This window comes from Lepidochelys kempii, chromosome 15 (genome assembly GCF_965140285.1).
Source record: "Lepidochelys kempii isolate rLepKem1 chromosome 15, rLepKem1.hap1, whole genome shotgun sequence".
Lineage (NCBI taxonomy): Eukaryota > Metazoa > Chordata > Testudines > Cheloniidae > Lepidochelys > Lepidochelys kempii.
Window position 1 is genome coordinate 30,232,258 of NC_136394.1, and position 21,291 is coordinate 30,253,548.

A 21,291-nucleotide genomic window follows, 5' to 3' on the forward strand; every position below is an offset into this window, starting at 1 on the left:
TGTTCCAGAATTTATTCCTAATGTGAACAGTTCAAGAGAGATGCTTATGTTAGGAAGGAGAGACCCGATAAGGGATCTGAGATTGTGTAAACCCAGGTGTCAGGGTTATTCTAGTATTTTTAATTCAGATAGAGGGATCGTGGGACTTCACAGTGGCCAGTAATATAAATTGCTAATTAAAAACTGTAAAAATGCATGAGTGAATGCAGCCCTACTTCCTTCCCCCAATACAAGACAAAGAAGCAGTGTAAACTTAACACCTTTCCTGGGATCTGACTTCATTTACAAAGAAACTAAGAAATCCCAGCCCAAATCACCCTACTTTCCAAGGCATGGCTGCTCCTAGGCCTCCTCCCAGGACTGTTTGGCCCAAGACCTTCTCTAGCCAAAGTGTTACTCCCAACCTTATGTCCAGGGTGGAGTTAACAACAGCTACAATGAGTCATCAAGAGTACATCTACATTTACTTGTAGGGTTGTAATGCCTGCTAACGGAGTGGGTTTAAAAGTGGAGATAGGGTTCAATTTTGGAGGGTCTGTGTTTGGCTGAAATTTTTTTTTCTTATACTGCATTTTATTCTCCAGACTTATTGCCCAGTTTAGTCAGAAGTTTTACTGCCATCACTACAATCTTTGCAGAACACACCACATTGCTGCATAAGAGGATGATACAAAAGTCATCCTTCCCCAACTTACTTTCATCCCCTGAAGCAAAGTCAGAAAGAAATAGTTGAAAATTCTCTCTTTGGAGGGAACACTGATGGTATTATAGAGCAGGCCCAATAGATTCTCAACCAGTCTTAAGCAGGAAATTGCTTTGGGAAGTATTTTAAAAAAAGATACTAGATGAACCAGTATTAAAGGCAATTGTATCAGGCAAACACTAGTACAGCTATTCTTACTTCTCAAAAAGTTAAAGGCAAATAAAACAACATTTGAGCATGCAGTGTATGTATGGAACACATGAAGGCATGAGATAATATAAAATTAAAGGTCATTAGTTTGAGATAACATTATTAATGAGAGGCAGAATCACAGAGATCTTTCTTGCAGTTCTTTCTAACCACAAATAAACTTCATCTCCCATCCACCAGCAAATATTGACGTTTTTATTTCCCCCTCATGCCTTTTTCGGCCTCCTTCCATGTTCTCCTTTGAATGTATTAGTTAATATGGAAGTGATATTTGTATAGGCAGGAACTACTGAAAACCACACTGCATTATAGTCAGTAACAACTTGGGAGATGAAATACAGAAGTTTGCCATGTTACTAAGACTACATGTGGAATAGCATAGGTTAAGTAGATGCTTTACTTACAGACTGAAGCTTCTTCTTAGCTGCTTTTGCCAATTCAGACAAATCTAGACTGCTATGAAAACAAGAAGTGATCACTATATCTACAACAATGAAGAGGTCAGTATGAACAGCAATTCTTTATTGCTTAGTTTCTCCATAAAAAGTCAGTTCACTTTCATTTGACACTTCTTGGAATGTTACAAAGACTACACATTTTTTCAAACTCTAAGGGCTTGTTTACACATGAAAATTAATCCAGAATAAGGCAGAGTGTAAATTTAAGGCCGATTAACCATTCCTGATTTTCTCCATGTGCAGATGCTCTTATTCTGGAGAGTGCATCCACACATGGATTTAGATCAGAATGTAGAAAAGCCCTAAGAGTTTAACTTACATTTCAGGTACATGTATGCAATGTTGTACCTATGTTGGTCCCAGGATACTACAGAGACAAGGTGGGTGTGATATCTTTTATAGGACCAACTTCTGTTAGTAAGAGAGACAAGCTTTTGAGCTACGCAAAGCCCTTCTTCGGGTCTGGGAAAGGCACTCCGAGCATCACAACTAAATACAAGATGGAACAGATAGTTTAGCATAAGTACTTTGCACATATTCTCAGGCAGTGTTTCTCAACCTTTTTGATACCAGGCACCAGCTTGCTCCTTCCTAAATTGTGTCAGGGAGATCTCAGGGACTGGTTGTTGAGAAACACTGTTCTAAGTGATCACTCAAGGTGAAGTGGTCTGTTACCACACCTGTAGTCATAGGACAAAAAAAGGCGGGGGAGGGGGCTAGTGGGTTACAGATTGTTATAAGCAGCCATAAATCCAGTGTTTCTTTTAAAACATGATTCAGTGTCTAGCAAAGTTATGAATTTAAGGTCCCAGGCTCCTCTTTTGAGAGCATTGTGCAGGTTTCCTTTGAGAATGCAGATTGACAGGTCAGATACAGAGGGTTTGCTTTGTGACAATTTTTCACCCACAGGTGATAGGGTGTTTTTATCTTTTATCTTTTTCTGTGAGAGTTCATTTGAGAGCATAGTGATTGTCTGGTTTCCCCACATAGCTGTGATTGGCGCATTTAGTGCACTGGATGAGGTACATCACATGTTGAGATAGGCATGTGTAGGATCCATGGATCTTGAAAGGTGTGTTGTAGGAGGACGCTGATCATTGTAGCAATGAAGCTATTGGATGCAGGTTTTGCATCTATTGTTCTGGCAAGGCCTGGTGCTGCTCTGAGTTGGTGTGTCTGGGTCTGTGGGGAGCCTGCATCCAATGATGAGGTTGGAGAGGTTGAGGGGTTGCTTGAAGGTCAGAAGAAGGGGTTCAAGAAACATTTCTTTCAAGATAGGGTCCCCATCAAGTGTGGGTTGTACTTCTTTGATGATACCCTGTAGGGGTTCCAGTGTGGGGTTGAAGGTGACAACTAGGGGTGTGTGGTTGGAGGGGGTTTTGTTTTATTTCTGTATTGAAACGGGTTCTCTTGGGATGTTTGGGCGGCCCGTTGCATGATGCGATTTACTTCTCTGGTAGATCATCCTTGTTTAGTGAAGATGGTTTTGAGTGTGTTAAGGTGTATATCCCGGACTGTGATATCTGAGTGCCTGGCTGTAGGGAACAGATTTTTTGGGGTGATTATTATGAAGGTAGGTATGGTTGTCCTTGGGTTTCTTGTACATAGTTGTTCCAGGACACACAGAATGAAGTGGCTATTAAAATTCCAAATGGCACTCCTGCACATCTAAAGAGGCAGAATGTGTTATAGGACACTGAAATGCTCCTAGAGGGAAGTTTAAAAATAAATACTCTTCTGACCATGCCCTAAAAACAATGTCCCGTCAACTAATGAACGGCTGTAATAAACCCACAAGTATTATTTTACTTGATTAGTGGTAAAGGTGCGTACCACCAGGTGGATAAATGTGTTAAAGCACGAAGGCCTCATCTCAAAGTCACCCACAAGATGTATTGTATTGACTAACTATGAAGCAATCCTCTGCTATTAGCTTCCTGTCTCAAGACTGACACACGAATTGCAAACTTTGTGGTTAGAACAAAAACAGAACTTAATGTGGAAACCCCAGACCCAGAAAGTCAAATTGTGAGCCCACTGTATATTACTGGGTGTAATCCCCTCAACACAAACACAAAATCCTTTCAGTAGAACTTCAAAGAACTTTGTGAAGGAAAGACTCAAATAAGGTAGTTTGATAGAAGGCTCTGGGTAAGTTCCTGCAAGCAATTATCTTAGATGAGGATAAAGAGGAAGAAATGCCCAATGGAGAGGGCACTATACAGCAATGAGAGACTCAAGTTCTACTGCAGGCCGTATGACCTGATATGTGATCTTGAACAAATCACTTCACCTCTTTGCACCTCAGTTTCACCCTATGTAAAATGGGGCTTATGATAGGGAAATTTCTTACAAATAGTTTCCTTTCTGCTAGCAGTATCTCCCATAATTCTTTATGTCTGGGCTGCTCTCCTTTCTCTGTAGCTCATGGAAGCGAATCAGAGTTTTGGAGCCACACAGCCCTGCCCCCCTCAGCTTGCTTCCAGATGAGTTATTTCCAAACTGTAAAACTTGCATAACATCAACAAAAAATAAATATAACAGAGATAATGAACTATGTACATTAGACCAAAGAAGATTGTTGTATGGTAATGATTCCACTTAATATCTGATCTTCAGCTCATGAGGCATCCAGGATGGATACAATTGTGGGAAATGCTGCTAGCGGAAAGAAAATTATTGGTAAGAAATTTCCCGCTCTGCAGTCCAGCGTCTCCCACAATTTCAGATGTCTGGGAAGAATGTGACAGAAAAGGTCAGAAAAAGGAAAACGGTATCCATCCCCATCTATAATATTTGCTCAAAGGGCAAAATAATTTCTGGTTCACCGCCTGCTGCACCTTCCTGCCAAAGGAGGCCTCTGCAGAGGACAGGAAGTCCAGCTAATAGTGCTCAGTGAAGATGGGAGCATTTGACCAGCATTACAATTTTCTGCTGTGAAGGAACTAACTCTTTCTGCCCATGAGGTCGCCAGGAATCACATGGAGCATGCTCTAACATTCTGGAACTGGAATCTCCGATGCTTTTTTCGCTTCCACAATGCAGTCTAATCCCCTACCAATAGAGATATGAAAGCTCTGAGTCCTTGCATGGAAGGATACAAACATGGCACCTGATCTCCTTGTGGACTCTGTTTAAGGCAAATTTTCAGAGCCCTTCTGACATCTAAAGGTGTGTCACCTCTCCGTGGTGGGATGCTGTGGCCTTGGACAGAATAAAGGTGGAACCATCTCTTGGGAACCGTGGAAAGAAGAGTTCACCTTCGGGACCAATGATTCTCGAATTCTGAGCAGCACCTTGTCCTCCTGAAACATGCAGCAAAGTTCCTGCATACAGAGCATTGCCAGCTCCAATGCTTGTCTGGTGGACATGATGGCCATCCAAAACAAGTTTAATGCTGACACTGACATCAGTCGTTTGAAGGGTTTGTGAGGACTCTCAGTCCAAGTGGCAAGTCCCACTTGGGGAAAAAGAGTTCTAACTGCCAGATTGGCTAACTGCACTTCCCTAAGGAATCTGGCTATCTGGGGGTTCTTTGCCAGAGAACCTGTGGATCCTGAAAACATCACACTACTAAGGGCAGACACCTGAGAAATAATTGTGTTGGGCTGGAGACCTTTGGCAAAAACTTCTTGGAGAAAACCAAAATAGCCATAATTCCTGGACTTCTTGGGTTTGCTTCATGTTCCTGGCACCAAATGCAAAACTTGGTTCAGACAGAGGAGTATGGTTTCAAGGTTAATACTCTTGAAAGAAGTGTTCTGATGACTTTGGAGGACAGACTCAATGATACTAGTGCTTCCCTTTCAATAGCAAGGCTGTTTGATACAGCTAGTTCAGGTCCAAATAAAGCAGAAGGATCTTATGGGAGGATGTCCTGTTCCATTGGGAGCTGTAGCAGCAGTCCTAATTTCAGCCCTAACAAGTCCCAAAACCAGGATCTCCTCATTCCATGTGTATTTAATCAATATTATTGTTGCCCGTTCTCATTTTATTTTCTTGACCATCTTCCTTAATAATGGGAAGCGTGGAAATGCATAGAGCAGACCCTTTAGCCATCAGTGCAACAGGGCATTTGTTCCCATGGATATGGGGTCCACTTCCCTGGTACGGTGCTCTAGTCTCTTCACATTCACATGGTTCACAAATAAGTTGGTTGATGGCAGGCCGAATGATCATACGATTAACTGTAAGACATCCTAATTCAGGCCCCACTTGTTCATCTTGCGCCTGCTGAGCCAGTCCGCCTTCTGGTTCAGGTCTCTCTTTATGTGAGCTGCCTTGAGGGAGAGGAGAGATTGCTCCACCCACTGCGTGATTTGCTTTGCTTCAGCATGTAGTGCTGGGCTTCTTGATCCCCCTTGATTGTTCTTGTACGTGACCGTGATCCTATTGGACGTGCTTCCCCTCTAGGCTGAACTAGATCCTTTGTAGGGTCAGCTTGAGCATTTTTGGTTCTAGAAGGTTTATGGTGTGGGTTCTTTCCTCCAGGTTCCAATGCCATAAGCTATTTGAGACCCCAGATGTGCTCCCCAGCCCTCCAGGCTGGTATTGGTTATGAAGATCAGGGGATCTGGAAAACATATGGGCATGCCCTTTGCAGACACTGCTCTGGGCTGACCACCATGTGCCGGAACTCTCTCTTGATTTTTCGTAAGTTCTGGGGAGTGGTCCCGTACCTTAAAGTGAAGCCTTGAAGTCACTGGATCTGTGATTGCGCCCATGGAGTGATCCCTATGCAGGAGGCCTAGCAGTTGAAGACTCAGTGCAATCAGGGCCTACTGCAGCTCCAAAACAATGGGAGGAGGTCTTGAATTTTCTGGAACCTCTAGAGATAGAGATATCCTTGCTACTGAGGCCTCTATGTCCACACCCAAGTGAGTTATTTGGTTGGATGCAATCAAAGAGGGTTGTTTTTCTGATGTTGATAAAGCCATGCACTTGCAAGACATTCAAGGTCAGGGATGTAGCTGTGTGCGCTGGGGAAGGAGCTCTAATTAAGATGGCATCCAGGAAGGGGTACAGGTGGCTCTCCTGTGACCTGAACCTGGCTGTGACTACCACCCACATCTTCGTAAAGACCTGAGGACAAGCTAAATTGGGAAGGAGGGAGGGTATTTATGAGCCCTATTCCTACGGTGCTCAGGACCCTTTTAGGACTCGGGGTTGGGGGGGGGGGGGAGAGCAAGAAGAGATCTGTGACTCCCACAAGCCTGCCCTCTGTTTTCCAGAGGTCCCTTGGAACTTAATCCCTGAGTTGGCTGACTAGGGTCCTCCTCATCCACGGAGCCTCTCCCTGTTCTGCAGAGACTCCTGGTCAATTTTTCCAAGGCTGTAGTTGCAGCTGTTCCAGTGAGATGGGGATCCCACATGCCTCTCCGACTCATAGCCCCGTGACCTAATGTGTGGGAAGGAAGACTGGGCACAACTCAATGTCTGTCGAGCCTGGGAGGGCAGTATCACAGATGGAGCACCTTTTGGATTTCATCTGGTGTTTTTCAGGCTGTTGTGCCATACCTCAAAGGTTCAGAGGAGGAAGCAGGCAAGTACTGCATCTGAGGCTCTGGAGGCATTCCAACACCTGGCTAAAAAACTGGCTCGGGGGGGGGGGGGGGGGGGGGGGAGAGTGAGGAGGGGAAATCATTGCTCACCACTGTGCCAGATTTTGTCAAAAAAGTCACCCGTAGGCAGATGTGAAGGCAGGAGCTGTAAAAACCGTACACATACTGCCATGGAGACAGAGAAAGGAAGGTAACAAAAACTGAGGGGGTGTAACCACTCAGCTCCAAAACTCCACCTCAGGGAGCTGCAGAGAGAGGAAAGCAGCCCACGTGTCCAGAATGTGAGATGCTGGGCTGCAGAAACTCACCGTGCTCTGTAAAGTGCTTTGAGAGTTATGGATGAGGAGTCCCACATAAAAGCTAAGTATTACTATTGATGGAAAAAGACCCTACTGCACCATAAAGTATTGAACAAAACTATACTCATCATCTGTATATCTAACTGAAGATTAACTGGTTTTAATTGAAGTTTTTTTAAACTTTGTTCATTCATTAATGTGTTTGCAAAGTAACTGAAGTCTGTCATTTACTTACAGCCGTCTTATTTCCAATTGCACAGCAATAAAAGAAAAATATATGGACTTTGTTATGATATGTTAACACTTTATATTTCTTTTAAACAAACATGACCTTTACATTCCTAACTTCTTACCACTAGTACAGCCAACACTACAAAGAAGTTTACTAGAAAATACACCATTTTCCTGCAAATATAAAAGTCTTACAGTGCTGTATCAGGATACAAGTTCAGGAGTAATTACGGATATCAATCAAGTTTGCTTTCCAACATTACTTGTGCATTTTCTTTCACATACCTAACTAAATGATAAATTTCACATCCTTTTACTTTTCTTGTTTTCCTCAAATTCTAAAGTACTAAAGCAGAAAAGCTCATATGATGGACCAAATGTGTCAAAAAAGGAATAAACACAGTGTAGTGACAAGAGTTGAAATATTTCAAAAGAAAATACAAACAATTAAAGAACTAATTATTTGATATTCATTCAAATACATGCTATTCAATCAGCAGTCTTACCTGTCTGCCATTTGAGGTATAATAAAGTGTTGTCCATTTTTGTGATCTGAAATCGAGTTAAGCTAAATGTTAAAATATTTAGGATGTGTTTCAAACACCACTGCTACTGGCCTACATTTCTCAGTTTTATTAGACTATATAACATGCTTGTTTGGCTACTAGACTGTTTAAAGTCACAGACCTTAGCTCTGCAAGCTGCAGAAAGGGAATCTGCATTTAGCAGATGCAGGATGATTGGCCTCCCCACATTAGGTTCCCTCCTAATCCCCAACAGTCAGAGTGTCTTAAACCCTGAAGCAGAAGGCTTCCTCCAAAATTTGTTAGCATTAACTAACAATGCTAGATAGTCTAGTTATCCATGTAAATATCCAATCCTTTTGTGACATATACTAAGACTCGGACCTCAATGACATCCTGTGATAAGAAGTTCCACAGTTTAATTATGTGTTGTTTGAAAAAGTATCTTTTTGCCATGTTTTGATTTCACTAAACGTCCCTTGCTTTTGGATTGTAAGACAGAGAATAGAAGCTCAAAATCTACTTTCTTCAGACCATTCATTATTTTATATGCCTTCATCATGTCTCCTCTTATTCATCTCCTTTCTAAAGTAAACAATCCCAATCTCTGTGATTTTTTTTCCTTGCCCCTAATAATTTGTCACCCTTCACTGAGCACCCTCTAATCCTGCAACATCCATTTTGAAATGGGGTGACCAGTACCACAGAATATAGGTGAGGCACACCATTTATTTATATAAAGGCATTATTTTTTCCATGTTATTCTCCATCCCATTCCTCATGTATCCTTAGATCACATTTTTTGACCGCAGGTTGAGCGGAGGTCTTCACTGAGCTGTCTACAATGACACTCTGGTCCCTTTCCTGAGTTGATAGTTAATTTAGAGCTGTGAAAGGCGTATGAGTAGTTTAAGTTTTTCATACTAACGTGCATTATTTTGTGTTCATCAACACTGAACTTTATTTGCCAGTGTGTTGCCCATTCATGTAGATGGTGGGGCCCTTCTGAAGTTGTTTAGTTCTTTCTGGACTTGACTAACCTAAAAAACCGTGTCATCTGAAAATTTTGCTACCTCACTGTTCACCCACTTATCCGGATTGTTAATATATTGAACACCACTGGACCCAGCACAGAACTGGGAGACATCCTTGTAACCTCTTGCCATGATGAAAACAGACCATTTATTCCTTCTCGGTCTCCTGTCTCTTAGCCAGCTGTGGGAACATGCTGCATCTCACTCCATGAGTAGTTTCTTTCATAGCCTTTGGTGGCTCTTATGCAGATTCTGTCACTTAATCACCCAGTGCCTTGTGACCCTATAACCCTACCAGTCAGAGCATGGGGTATTGGAGACAGAATATATGTTTTGTCACAACAAAAAGGGGATTTTAGTTTACCATTTTGTCTACCAACACAAAAATTTAATTCAAAATTTTAATTCTACCATCTCTAATTTAAGCCACTAATATTTCCTTTGCTGTTCTATGATTTCATGCCTATTTTTAAAAGGCTTGATAATTTTTAAAAAATGATCTAATGGGGCTAGGGTTATCAATAACATAGGTGTCATTCTTTTTAGTTTGTATATTCAAATAATCACTATTTGAAAAACACTTTGATATAGTTTTTTTGTACTCACCTGGTTTCCTGCCACAGAGATAGAACGCTAGTCTGTCAGTAAGTTCATACTGTATCTCTATAAGGCGCTCTGCCAATTCATGGTGCCCTCCTTGTCTATTAGACAAGAAACAGAAAATGGCATTCATTTATGCTTCACTGGCTATAAAATGTAAAGGTTCAAAAATTGCTCAGAAAAGATTAAATTTAGCATCGTGAATATAACATCAGATCACTTCTACATTTTCAATTTAGTATGTGTTTGAGTTTTTTCCAAAGGGTGTCAGAATCACAAGATTCAGAGTAACAGCCGTGTTAGTCTGTATTCTCAAAAAGAAAAGGAGTACTTGTGGCACCTTAGAGACTAACCAATTTATTTGAAAGCTTATGCTCAAATAAATTGGTTAGTCTCTAGGGTGCCACAAGTACTCCTTTTCTTTTTGAGAATCACAAGAGACTCTTCAGAAGAAAATACTAAAAGGGAATTAGACTTTCCTCATCCGTTCAAAATGAGTTGCTGAGTACTCTGGAATACCTTTGCTTATCTACCTACTAGAGAAGCTGATTAACAATTTATCCAAAACAGGCAGAATAGTCTTTTCTGAGCAGTTTTTGAGATGGTAAACCAACCATGTCCAGTTTAGTATTGGAACAACAGCAGTGGCAACAACTCTGATACATGGTATCCGATTCCCACAGAAGACTTGTTCTGTCCTCAGTGTCTCCTGTGACGGGACAAGGCCAGATGGCTATAGAAAAGTAGTGGGAGATAGATATATTAGCTCCAGGCTAAACAAATCCCTTGTACCAGGATAAGTGAAATGGCAGCTGCTCCAGGTCAATTAAGACACCAGGGACCAATTAAGAACTTTCCAGAAGGCAGGGAGAATGCTAGGTTGATTGGGACACCTGAAGCCAATCAGGGGCTGGCTGAAACTAGTTAAAAGCCTCCCATTTAGTCAGGTGGGTGTGCATGTCAGGAGCAGTGGGAGGAAGTTGCGCTGTTGGAGAGGCTGAGCAGTACACACCATATCAGGCACCCTGACATAAGGGTGAAGTGGAGCTTGAGGAAGTGAGGGTTGCTGTGGGGGAAGTAGCCCAGGGAATTGTACATGTCATGTTTCTAAAAGGTCAGCTACCATAGCTGATACTATTAGGGTCCCTGGGCTGGAGCCTGGAGTGAGGGTGGGCCCGGGCTCCCCCCGCCTTTGCCCCCTGATTAATCACTGAGACTGGGAGACAACAGAGACTGTGCAAGGAAGGATAACTTCTCCTCACCTCCCTCGCTGGCTTATGATGAAAATGGCTCAGTAGACTGTGACCCTTGTCTCTAGGGAGAGAAGGGTTACATGGAGGGTCACAGTGAGCCTCTGAGGCTAGTGAAATCTGCCAGGAAACGCGGGACTCACGGAGGCAAGGACAGAGCTTTGTCATGCTCCTTATACACCATTTCCAAACCAATAAATAAATCCAAGCACTGAGACTACACGACTTCTGAATCTTGCTGCTACTGGAATGGTTCTGAATACAGCCTTTGCTTGGTAGCTTGTCTGTAATTTTATATACACAATGCATGTTCAGTCTTGCTACAGTAATACAAATAAATAATGTATTATCTGAGACCTGGTTACTTAGATGTCCATCTTCCTTTGCCATATTGCTGCACTTGAAATCATACAGGCACTCATGCCGCTGGAGCTCCCTTGACGCAAAAGAGAGGAAGCTGCCTGCAGTATGTTCTTTGCTAGGGAATTTGGAATGGAGTCCCCACCGGTCCGAGAGAGCCATTTAGCTGGTAGGGTAAAGCCCTTTTGAGTCCCTGCAAGGCCAATCTGTTCTCTTAGACATTTGAAAAGAAATGGATTGAAGACTGGAGATATTTTATTTGTTCTGTGTGCATTTACTTTATCCTGGGAAAAGCACTCATTTGAGGTTTAACTGTGAAATTAAATGTCCATCAGGATACCCAGAGAACCTGGGAAAGGTGATCATTTACGATTTTATTTAAAAAAAAATCGAGACAAAAAAATCAAAACATCCAAACCATTTACCTTGCATAGTCCACTGGAGTCTTTCCACTGGAGTCTTGTGTGCCAGGATCAGCACCATAGACTGCCAACAACTCTGCCTGTAAGATCTGTCCTGCTTTGGCAGCAACATGAAGCGGGGTGTTTCCTTTCTCCTACAAAGTCATTAAAAACCACACATGCTCATGTTCAATCGGCAGGTCTGAATACGTGACTGATATAAAATGTATGTCAGCTGAAACCAACATAAATATAATGACAGACTAAGAATTGATCTAACACCAAGCTAATAAAAAAGATTTTCATACAGGATGAAAAAAGTTGGCCTGAGCTCCTAGAGAGAGTAATCTCAAGCATGTCTCCAGATTCCCTGTCCTCACACTGGAATGGAGTTGCTGAAAAACAAAAAGGACTGTCTGTTAAAAGTCTGGATATACAAGGACAATGAGTCAAAGTCATCTTCACTGTATTAGGAACAGATATTAAAAAAACTAGCTATAGCCTATGAATATTTTACTTTCCAACAGTTTCTAGTAAGATGGATCAGTTAACTTGAGGCCTGTGGTTCTCTAACATCCACACAACTTCTATTAGTGCCAATCAGACACTGTTGAAAAATACTTCCCTTCAAGGTTAAGTTTGAATGCTTAATACATTTATATACACAAAAATGCAGTACCATGGAGATACTAGTTATTTTTCATTTATAATCCAAGTAACTCAAGTCTACTCAGATATCAGCCTTACAGTATCTGGTGACACCTGCAAGCTGTTTTGTTCCAGCCCACAAACTGCAAGAAAGCAATACTTACCTTACTAAGGTCCTTGGCAGTGACACTATCATCTTCTCGGCATGGCAAGCGATGAACAAATGCTAACATTTGATATTTAGCTCTAATGAATTCCGCTTTGTTGGGACTGTAAGAAGAAACCAAAGCAGAGGAGTTGCAAAATAAATGTTGGCTTTGTATAAATAAAATAATTAAAGCACATAGCATATTTCAATGCAGAATGCCAGCAGATTTGACAGAGTGAGGCACTGGGAACTAGTCCCACCCGGTACACAGTTCAGTCCGGGTTTTAATTCTCCACCGAGGGGCGCGGTTATTGAAAGGTGCGTCAGTTTCACCACTAGCACTCATTATTTTGTCTCCCGCGCCCCAGGGAAATGTTTTGATAAAAATGAAAATGTAATTTTCTTCAACCAAAAAAATTGTCTTTTTGGGAGGGGGCGGAGGGGCTGGGGTTTGTAGAAAAACTGAAAATACTTCAGTTTTCAGACAACAACCCTTAGAGTTCTGGCAAAAATTGAGAATTTTGGTGAAAATTTCCGAACAACTCTAAAAGCAATAAAGTTATTTCACTATTTTCAGTTATCCTGGTTATAAGCTGAAGACCTGTCCTGACATATTATGAAAACCCTCAACTTCTATTGATTTCACTGAAAGCTGCTGGTGCTCAGCACCTCTCAGGATCAACAACTTAAACAAATATACACAGTCAGATAAGAAACTACGCTTTTAAAACTAATTAGCTGAAAGAAAGAAGATTTTCTTTTCTTCTGAAAGAAAATACTGATAAAGAAATGGAGAAGATGACATTTGTGGCATGTAAGAGAAGATTAAAAAAAATCAATACCCAACAATTGGGACCACACATGATACATTAATACTATTGATGCACATGATGCAAGACAATGAAAAGATCTCTTCACTAAAGCTTTTGTTTCAAAGACTATGCTGAAACGAGTGATCTTCAAGGATACTTCAGAGAATATTTAACATCTCTGCTTGAGCATATATCAGGTGTTAAGTCAGTGAATAAAGGAGATTGGGTTTTGTCAGATTTATTCACATCAGCAATACTCTTCAATGTCCTTGATAAGACTTGATACAAGATCAGGTTTTTACTCATCTGTTGCTTCCTCTCTCACAACTAGTCAAAATAGGTACATTTTTACAAAGGGGCTCCTGAGGAGAGACAGAATTTTATAAACACTCTACTTACTGCACTTTATCCTGTGGGTTAGCTTTGCGCCTTCCGCTCATAACAGATGCAGGGTCCAGCAAAGAATGTTCCCATATGGAATTAGCACCATTATTATACAGTGTTTCAACCATCTGAAACCCAAAATGTGTGCAACAGGCATTAAATATTTTACTACTACCTACAGAGGCAGAGCTGCTCACAGATGATATTTCCCAAGTGGAGAGCATTTTTATGCTACTCCAGAAAGTTGCCAAGGAAAAGAAGTTTTTTGGACTTTTTTTTATTAACATTAAAAGGCAGCTGGTGTCAAACCTTATTTTGCTAAAAAGAGGATTAGGATGTTCTTTTGTCTACACTTTCCATTATAAATTTTGGATTGTACATGTCCCAAAGCCCAGTTAGCTTGCTGCAGCTCTTCTTGTTTTCAGTAAGAGCCTCCCCCTCAATTTGCGTTCAAGAAGAGATTCATCATGTATGTTTACCTATCCTATTCATTTTATTGTTGTATGGCACCTGGAATACCTTGGGATGGGCCTTAAAAATAAGTAGTTTCACAGATTATATTGCAAGCAGGGAAGGCAGCATTTATTTACCGGAAGGTAGACCACTAATGCTGCTTTAAATTGCATCAGTATAAGTAGATCCACAGCTTTACATCTGGGGACTGAAGACTTTATTCTCCCAAAGAGACCCATACTCAGCCATGAAGGAGAGATGGGCAGAATTTCTGGGGAGATCAGTCAACCAGTTACATTCCATGAAACTGGCACATTATCCACTTGCCTTCCCCTCCCCAGGTTCTTTCTTTTGCTGTAGAAATATAGGTTAAGAGGCACTGGGCTGTCTCCTCAGACCTCCCTTTTGTGTAGGAACTGAAAGCATGGGTGGCTTCTCCCCACTTTGGCTGGGCGTGATCTTTTTTAGGGTGTGCAGGTGAGAAGTATGGCATGGTTTCTCCACAGCTGCGGATCTTCAGCTGCCTGTCTCAAGAAGAGTGTTCTCTTCTGTACTTATGAAGTAGCACCAGAGCACAGAGCAGAGAGGTAGTTTGCATTTTGGGGTGGGGAAAGGGAGACAAATCAGATACATACAATCTAAACTTATTTTTAAAATAAAATAGAATTTGCCTGAATCTTAACCGAACCCTCACTTTTTTTTTTTTTTAAGTTTCATACACATTTACATAGTGAAAGTGTTAGAATACAGATACGCTACAAAGTAACATCTCACTTTTTAAGTTATTCATCTAGAAGCCTTTGGTTTGTGGTTTTTGTTTTTTAGAAAAGCATGGACAGGCTCACACAGAGGTAAATGAAAATGGTAACACACTTGCATGTTTATGTGCCCTAGATGGAATGTTGGATCTATTCATGTGTGACCAGATTCCTGTACTGAGCAAGAATAGCTCCTTTAAGTTAACTAGGAGAAAGCCTTTGTTTTGGGAATAAATGTTCACAGGCACATATTTGTATACTCATCCGACAATCAGTGTTCATGCCAGTATATATTCTGACCTAGAACGGCTACAATATGCAAAACGCAAAGAAATGGAAAATCAGGCAATCTTTACTCATTGTTAACTGGACTGCAGATGCCAGTTATTATTGCTACAAGTGCAGATAGTCCACAAACTCTCACCCCACAAACACTACTGCTTGCTCTGCACTTAAAAGTTCGGTCGACATAGCTACGTGGGTCAGGGTGCGAAAAGCTGAATGATGTAGCCATGCTAATGTAGCCCCCAGTGTAGACACAACCATGTCAACGGAAGAATACTTCTGTCAACATAGCTGCTACTGTTCAGGAAGGTGGTGTTCCTACATCAGTGGAAAAATCTCTTCCACCAGTGTAGGCTACATCTACAATACTGGGGTATGCCAGCATAGCTGTGGTGATGCAGCTATGCTAGTAGAATCTCCATAGCATAGACATACCCTCAAGTAAATTTAAGCTTTGAAAGAGCAAAGCAACTTTTCAAGAAGGCTTCATTAAAATAGCTATCAAAGGATCTTTTAGGCTTCCCAAAACAGAGGACATGTGAGAAAGAAGAAATGAAAGCAGAACGGGCAGGCGCTTAGAATTCGATTCTCCTAAGTAGCCACAGCAAGACCTCATCAGTAGCTCGGGGGGGTTGGGGGGGTTGTTACAACCTGACAACTTGAGTAGAAGTGGATTCACTGCAGTACTCTGGTTGGACAGACAGACAAAAGTTAACTCTCAAAACCAAGGGAATTTTAACTATATCTCAGGCTCTGAATTTGCCCTAAAAGTAAGTTTAAAATGTGGAGTTAACACTGACTTTAATAATCTATTACAGCAATGTAACAGAAACCAAGAAACCTATTTTAAGAAGAGCTTAATGAAGCAACTCTCCCCTCCAGAAAGTTTAGTAATTAGAATTCTCTAAGAATTCTCCGATTCTCATCGGAAAGCAATCCTCAGCTTTTACCTGCAGCAACGTTGGAGGCCATGGTGTGTGTTTAAGATGCCTCACTTGCGAGATATGACGTCCTAGACTCCGATGAACACTACAGCATTCATCACAAATCAGAATTCCCCTGTTTACTGATGCCCAACAGGGGTCTGGAAAAGAGAAGTATATTTATTATAATATGAGCAGCACCATCAGCCAGTGGTTAGGGCACAGGACTGGGAATCAGATGTCACAAGTTCTATTCCTGGATCTACTACCACTTACTTGCTATATGAACTTGGGCAAGTCACAAACTCCCTGGGCCTCAAGATGCTGGGGGAAATATGGGTCCTGTGGTTAGACACTGGACTAGGACTCAGGAGATCTGGGTTCTGTTTCAAGTTCTGACACTGACTTGCTGTGGGACCTTGAGGAAAAAACCCCACTTACTCTGAGCTGTTTCCCATCTATAAAATGAAGACAATACTTCCCTTCCTCAATAGGAGTGTTATGAGGCTAGATTTATTACAGGTCATGAGGTGTTCAGATACTACAGTGAGGAGTGCCATAGAAAAGCTTATAATTATTAATGCATCAGTTTTCCTGTCTGTAAAATAGGAATAATGATACATATCCCATCTTCGGGAAGGGCGTGGAAGTCTCTAAATGAAAAATACTATATAAACGATAAGTATTATTGTGTTATTGCTCACAGTTTTAAGTCCTGCCTTGTTAGATCTGCAGTGTGTTCTTATTTAATATACAAATAAGAGGCACTATTTTTGTAAGACAAAAGAGCAAGATATAGCTATGTTCATTTCAACATAAAAAAAAATAAATCACGTCACATTGACACAATTCCTTACAATGCTACTTCTACGCTAAGCCAGTAATCATCTAATGTTCTAGCACAGCATGTTATCATTAACAGTTCCCCATAATACGACTAAGTAAAAGACATCTAGGCAGGTCAATGAGATATATTCAGCGTTCTCTGGAATGATTTTGACCATCATGAGAAGTTACAATGCCATAGGGCAGGGGTCGGCAACCTATGGCACGCCGCTGGCCCCACTCACCCCGTTGCCGAACCCAGGCTGGAACCCCAGCAGGCAGCAGCGTGCCATTAAAAATCCTGCCCACCCCAGCCCACTCTTCTCCGCCACCCCCCCGCGGGGGCAGGGTAAAGAAGCTTGGTCCTGCCTGCCGGCTGCTGCTGCAGGCATGCTAGATTCCTGCCCCTCCTCCTCTCCCTCCCTGCCACCAATCAGCTGATAGCCCTTGCAAGGGAAGGGGTGCTGCTCCGGGGAAGAGGCAGAAAAGAGGTGGGGACAGGGCCGTGGGGGTGGAATCGGGGCATATCCCCTCCAGCCCCCTGCCATGAGCCACTCTGGGCAGGGGGCGAGGAGCACCCCTACAACCCTAGCCCACACCCTGACTCTTGCACCCCCTACATTCCCACACCCAACCTGAGTACCAAATGGGAGCTCCTGCACCTCCACCCACCCATTCCCACCTGCACCCCTCACACCAAATGGGAGCTGCCCAGGTAAGTGCTCCACACCCAAACCTCCTGCCCCAATCCTGAGCCCCCTCCCTCATTCTAGCTCCTGGCCAGACCCTACACCCCAACCACCAGCCTGTTCCTTCACCCCCAGCCCTGTGCTCAGTGCACTCCCACCCTCAGCTCAGTGCAGAGAGAGAGAGAGAGAGAAAGACAATGGGCTAGAACCAGGGAGAAGGTAGGTACCCACTCTCTGTGGGCCGGCAGCCAGCTGAGAGGGACCGGCAGCCAGCTGAGAGGGGCCAGCAGGAGCCGGTGGATGGAATCCCAGACCGGCAGCAAGCTGAGTGGCAGCGGGCTGAGCACTCAGCCCCCTGCTGGTCTGGGGTCCCGGCCGCCAGCTCCGCTCAGCCCGCTGCTGGTCTGAGGTTCTGGCTGCTGGCCCCTTGCTAGCCGGGATCCCGGCCGCAGGCCCCGCTCAGCCTGCTGCTGGCCTAGGTGAACAGAACTCCAGACTGGCAGCGGGCTGAGAGGGCCGGTGGTGTAAGATCAGCATTTTAATTTAATTTTAAATGAAGCTTCTTAAACATTTTGAAAACCTTGTTTACTTTACATACAATAGTTTAGTTATATAATATATAGACTTATAGAGAGACCTTCTAAAAAATGTTTAAATGTATTACTGGCACATGAAACCTTAAATTAAAGTGAATAAATGAAGACTTGGCACACCACTTCTGAAAGGTTGCCGACCCCTGCCCTAGAGTATTATGCTGCCATTCTGGTACGTGAGAAAAACCAGACAAAAGTATATCACCGCAATCTTTACCCACATACTAAAGGTACAGGTCACTTGACTTCTTTAGAGACCATATTGGAATACAGTACAGGAGTTTCAATAACCCATTTCCAAATCTATAACCCTTACTTCTGAAGTTGCAATTCCTATTTTATAATTTATTATTGGCTTATGGTAGTGCCCTACTAAGTGCCAGGAACTTTCAAGTCAAACAAGAAACAATGGGCCCTGAGCCCCTGCCCTGAAGAGCTCACAAACTAACAGACAAACACACAGAGGTTAGGGGGAAATGGGAAATACACACTTTCTTTTTTACTGAATGTACATGTCACTCTCCTGAAGTGGATTATGTATTTTACATAACATCTTCAGGATCACATGAAACAAGCTGCAATTTAGCCTGAGGTCAGAGATGCCATTTGCTTTTAGTGGTAGCTCAAGCAAGATAAGTTTAGTAAGACCAATACAATTATTTACAGTTTAGCTAGTTTCACCACTAAAAATAAAGTGGTGTCAAGTTTTAAAGAAAGACTACACCCCAGGACATGTGCCAATGGGATTCTTCATTTACACCACTTTTTCTAGATTATGATGTTTAAACAAGGTGTTAGCAGCCGTGTTAGTCTGCATTCGCAAAAAGAAAAGGAGGACTTGTGGCACCTTAGAGACTAACCAATTTATTTGAGCATCAGCTTTCGTGAGCTACAGCTCACTGCATCGGATGCATACTGTGGAAACTGAAGAAGACATTATATACACACAGAAACCATGAAACAATACCTCCTCCCACCCCATTCTCCTGCTGGTAATAGCCCATCCAAAGTGAGCTGTAGCTCACGAAAGCTCATGCTCAAATAAATTGGTTAGTCTCTAAGGTGCCACAAGTACTCCTTTTCTCTTTACAATGTGTATGATAATCAAGGTGGGCCATTTCCAGCTATTACCAGCAGGAGAGTGAGTTTGTGTGTGTGGTTTTTGGAAAAAGGGGCGGGGGGTGAGAAAACCTGGATTTGTGCTGGAAATGGCCCAACTTGATCATCATACACATTGTAAGGAGAGTGATCACTTTAGATAAGCTATTACCAGCAGGAGAGTGGGGTGGGAGGAGGTATTGTTTCATGGTCTCTGTGTATATAATGTCTTCTGCAGTTTCCACAGCATGCATCCGATGCAGTGAGCTGTAGCTCAGGAAAGCTTATGCTCAAATAGATCGGTTAGTCTCTAAGGTGCCACACGTCCTCCTTTTCTTTTTGCGGACGCAGACTAACCCGGCTGCTCCTCTGTAACTAGTTTAGGTTTCTCTCAAGTCTGGGGGATGTATTGCCAGAACGCCACCAACACTGTGCACTTCTACCATACCATCCATTCACCCCACAACTTCAAACTCCCGTACTCAAGAAGTAGAGAAGTATTATTATTCCCATCTCACGGGGGCACAGAGAGGGGAAGTGGCGCGCACCGGTCGAGCTAGCAGAAGCCCCAGCTGTGGATTTCTCGTTTGGCGACTTGGCCAGACGGCCCTTGCCCACGCGAGAAACGGTTTAACCCCATTCTCAGGCCCCAGGCTCCGGCCCCCGGCCCGACGCTCGGCTCCGGCGCGGCAGCTGTCACTGGCCCGAGCGCGCACGGCTCAGCCCCGCCGCCGCTTCTGCCCCGCGCTTCCTGTTGGCGCCGCGCAGCCAGGGCGGCTTTTCCGCTCGCAGCCCGGGGGGGGGCTGCCCCGGGGGGGGCTCCCCGGGGGGGGCGCCGGCCACGCAGCCCCCCCCGCCCCGGCCCGGCCGAGCTGCAGCGCGGGGGTCCCCGGAGCCGCCGGGCGGGCGAACGCGGGCCCCGGGGCAGGGCTGGGCCAGGACGCCGGGCTCCCTTGGGGAAGGCCCCGCAGCGAGAGTCCCAAGGGGGACCGGGCTCCCCGGGGCCGGCCGCGCCCCTCAGCCCCGCCCGCCCGCGCCTACCCGGAGCGCTGCAGTCCGCGCAGACCTCGCTGCTCCGCAGCCGCTTCGACATGTCGGCGCGGGCGGCGGCCGCCTCAGCCTCGGGCGGGGGCCGCTTCTTCCTGCCGCTCCAACGGGTCCCACGCCGGCGCCCCCGCCAGCCAGCAGGGGGCCGCACCGGGCCTGCGCCAGCGCCGCGGCTACGCCCCCAGCGCCACTCACCAAGCCCGGCGGCAGGCTGTCACGTGACAGGGAGGCCGCGGAGGCGGCGGCCGCCATCTTAGTTCCTGGCACGGACCGGGCTGTAGCGGGCTTGGAGACCATTTTAGCTCCTGGCAGAACCAGGCCCAACCCCAGAACCCGACGAGCCGTCCGTCCCATGTCTACCGGGAAAACCTTTTGTAGTGATAAACACCCATTTTTTCATGGTTTGTGTGTATAAAAACATCTGTTGTATTTTCCACAGTATGCATCGGATGAAGTGAGCTGTAGCTCACGAAAGCTCATGCTCAAATAAATTGGTTAGTCTCTAAGGTGCCACAAGTCCTCCTTTTCTTTTTGCGAATACAGACTAACACGGCCGTTACTCTGAAACACGTCTACTGTAACACTGGAGATACAAATTATAACCCATGCAGCCGCGGCTCCCAAGGAAGCTGTTTGTGCTCTTACGGCAGCATCTGACCATGAGCGGGGGCAAATCCCACAGGCTCCTTGTCACCAGAGCACAGGGGCACCACAATTGCAGTCAGGAAGGGTGTGGGTGTCTGAGACCAGACTGGTCAGTGGAAAAGGCTGACTCAAGGCCAAGCTGGTCTCTCTAACCTTCTTCCCTCTCCAAGATGCTCTGTCTACCTCCATAAGCAGGAGCACAGGATAAAGAGGGAGGAGAGCAAAGTAGGGATGTTCTACTATATAAACTTGCCTTTGTCTATACAGCAGTGCCAAGCCCACCTGTTCAAATATTATGTTAGACCCCCAAAAATAATGAGATGCAAAAAATAGCAATGAACTTTACATTCTG

At 44.0% G+C, this 21,291-nt stretch overlaps 1 protein-coding gene across 8 annotated transcripts in view; it reads right to left on the reverse strand.

The window, feature by feature from the left end:
• Positions 1 to 20,457, reverse strand: part of GIT2 (GIT ArfGAP 2) — a 49,168-nt gene extending 28,711 nt beyond the window's left edge. For 4 of the 8 annotated variants that reach the window (XR_012155037.1, XM_073312617.2, XM_073312620.1 and 1 more), the window contains exons 1-9: positions 20,289 to 20,457; positions 16,070 to 16,203; positions 13,639 to 13,751; positions 12,444 to 12,549; positions 11,940 to 12,026; positions 11,656 to 11,786; positions 9,627 to 9,721; positions 7,969 to 8,014; positions 1,318 to 1,369 (exon numbers count right to left, since the gene is read on the reverse strand). Coding sequence is in view for 7 of the 8 variants with exons in the window: in XM_073312617.2 (XP_073168718.1) it covers positions 1,318 to 1,369; positions 7,969 to 8,014; positions 9,627 to 9,721; positions 11,656 to 11,786; positions 11,940 to 12,026; positions 12,444 to 12,549; positions 13,639 to 13,751; positions 16,070 to 16,203; positions 20,289 to 20,340 (816 nt within the window). In the remaining variant the exon portion in view is untranslated. The remainder of the gene's footprint in view (positions 1 to 1,317; positions 1,370 to 7,968; positions 8,015 to 9,626; positions 9,722 to 11,655; positions 11,787 to 11,939; positions 12,027 to 12,443; positions 12,550 to 13,638; positions 13,752 to 16,069; positions 16,204 to 20,288) is intronic. The other 4 variants (XM_073312622.2, XM_073312619.2, XM_073312618.2 and 1 more) reach the window with 3 other exon arrangements.
• Between the last annotated feature and the right edge of the window lie 834 nt (positions 20,458 to 21,291).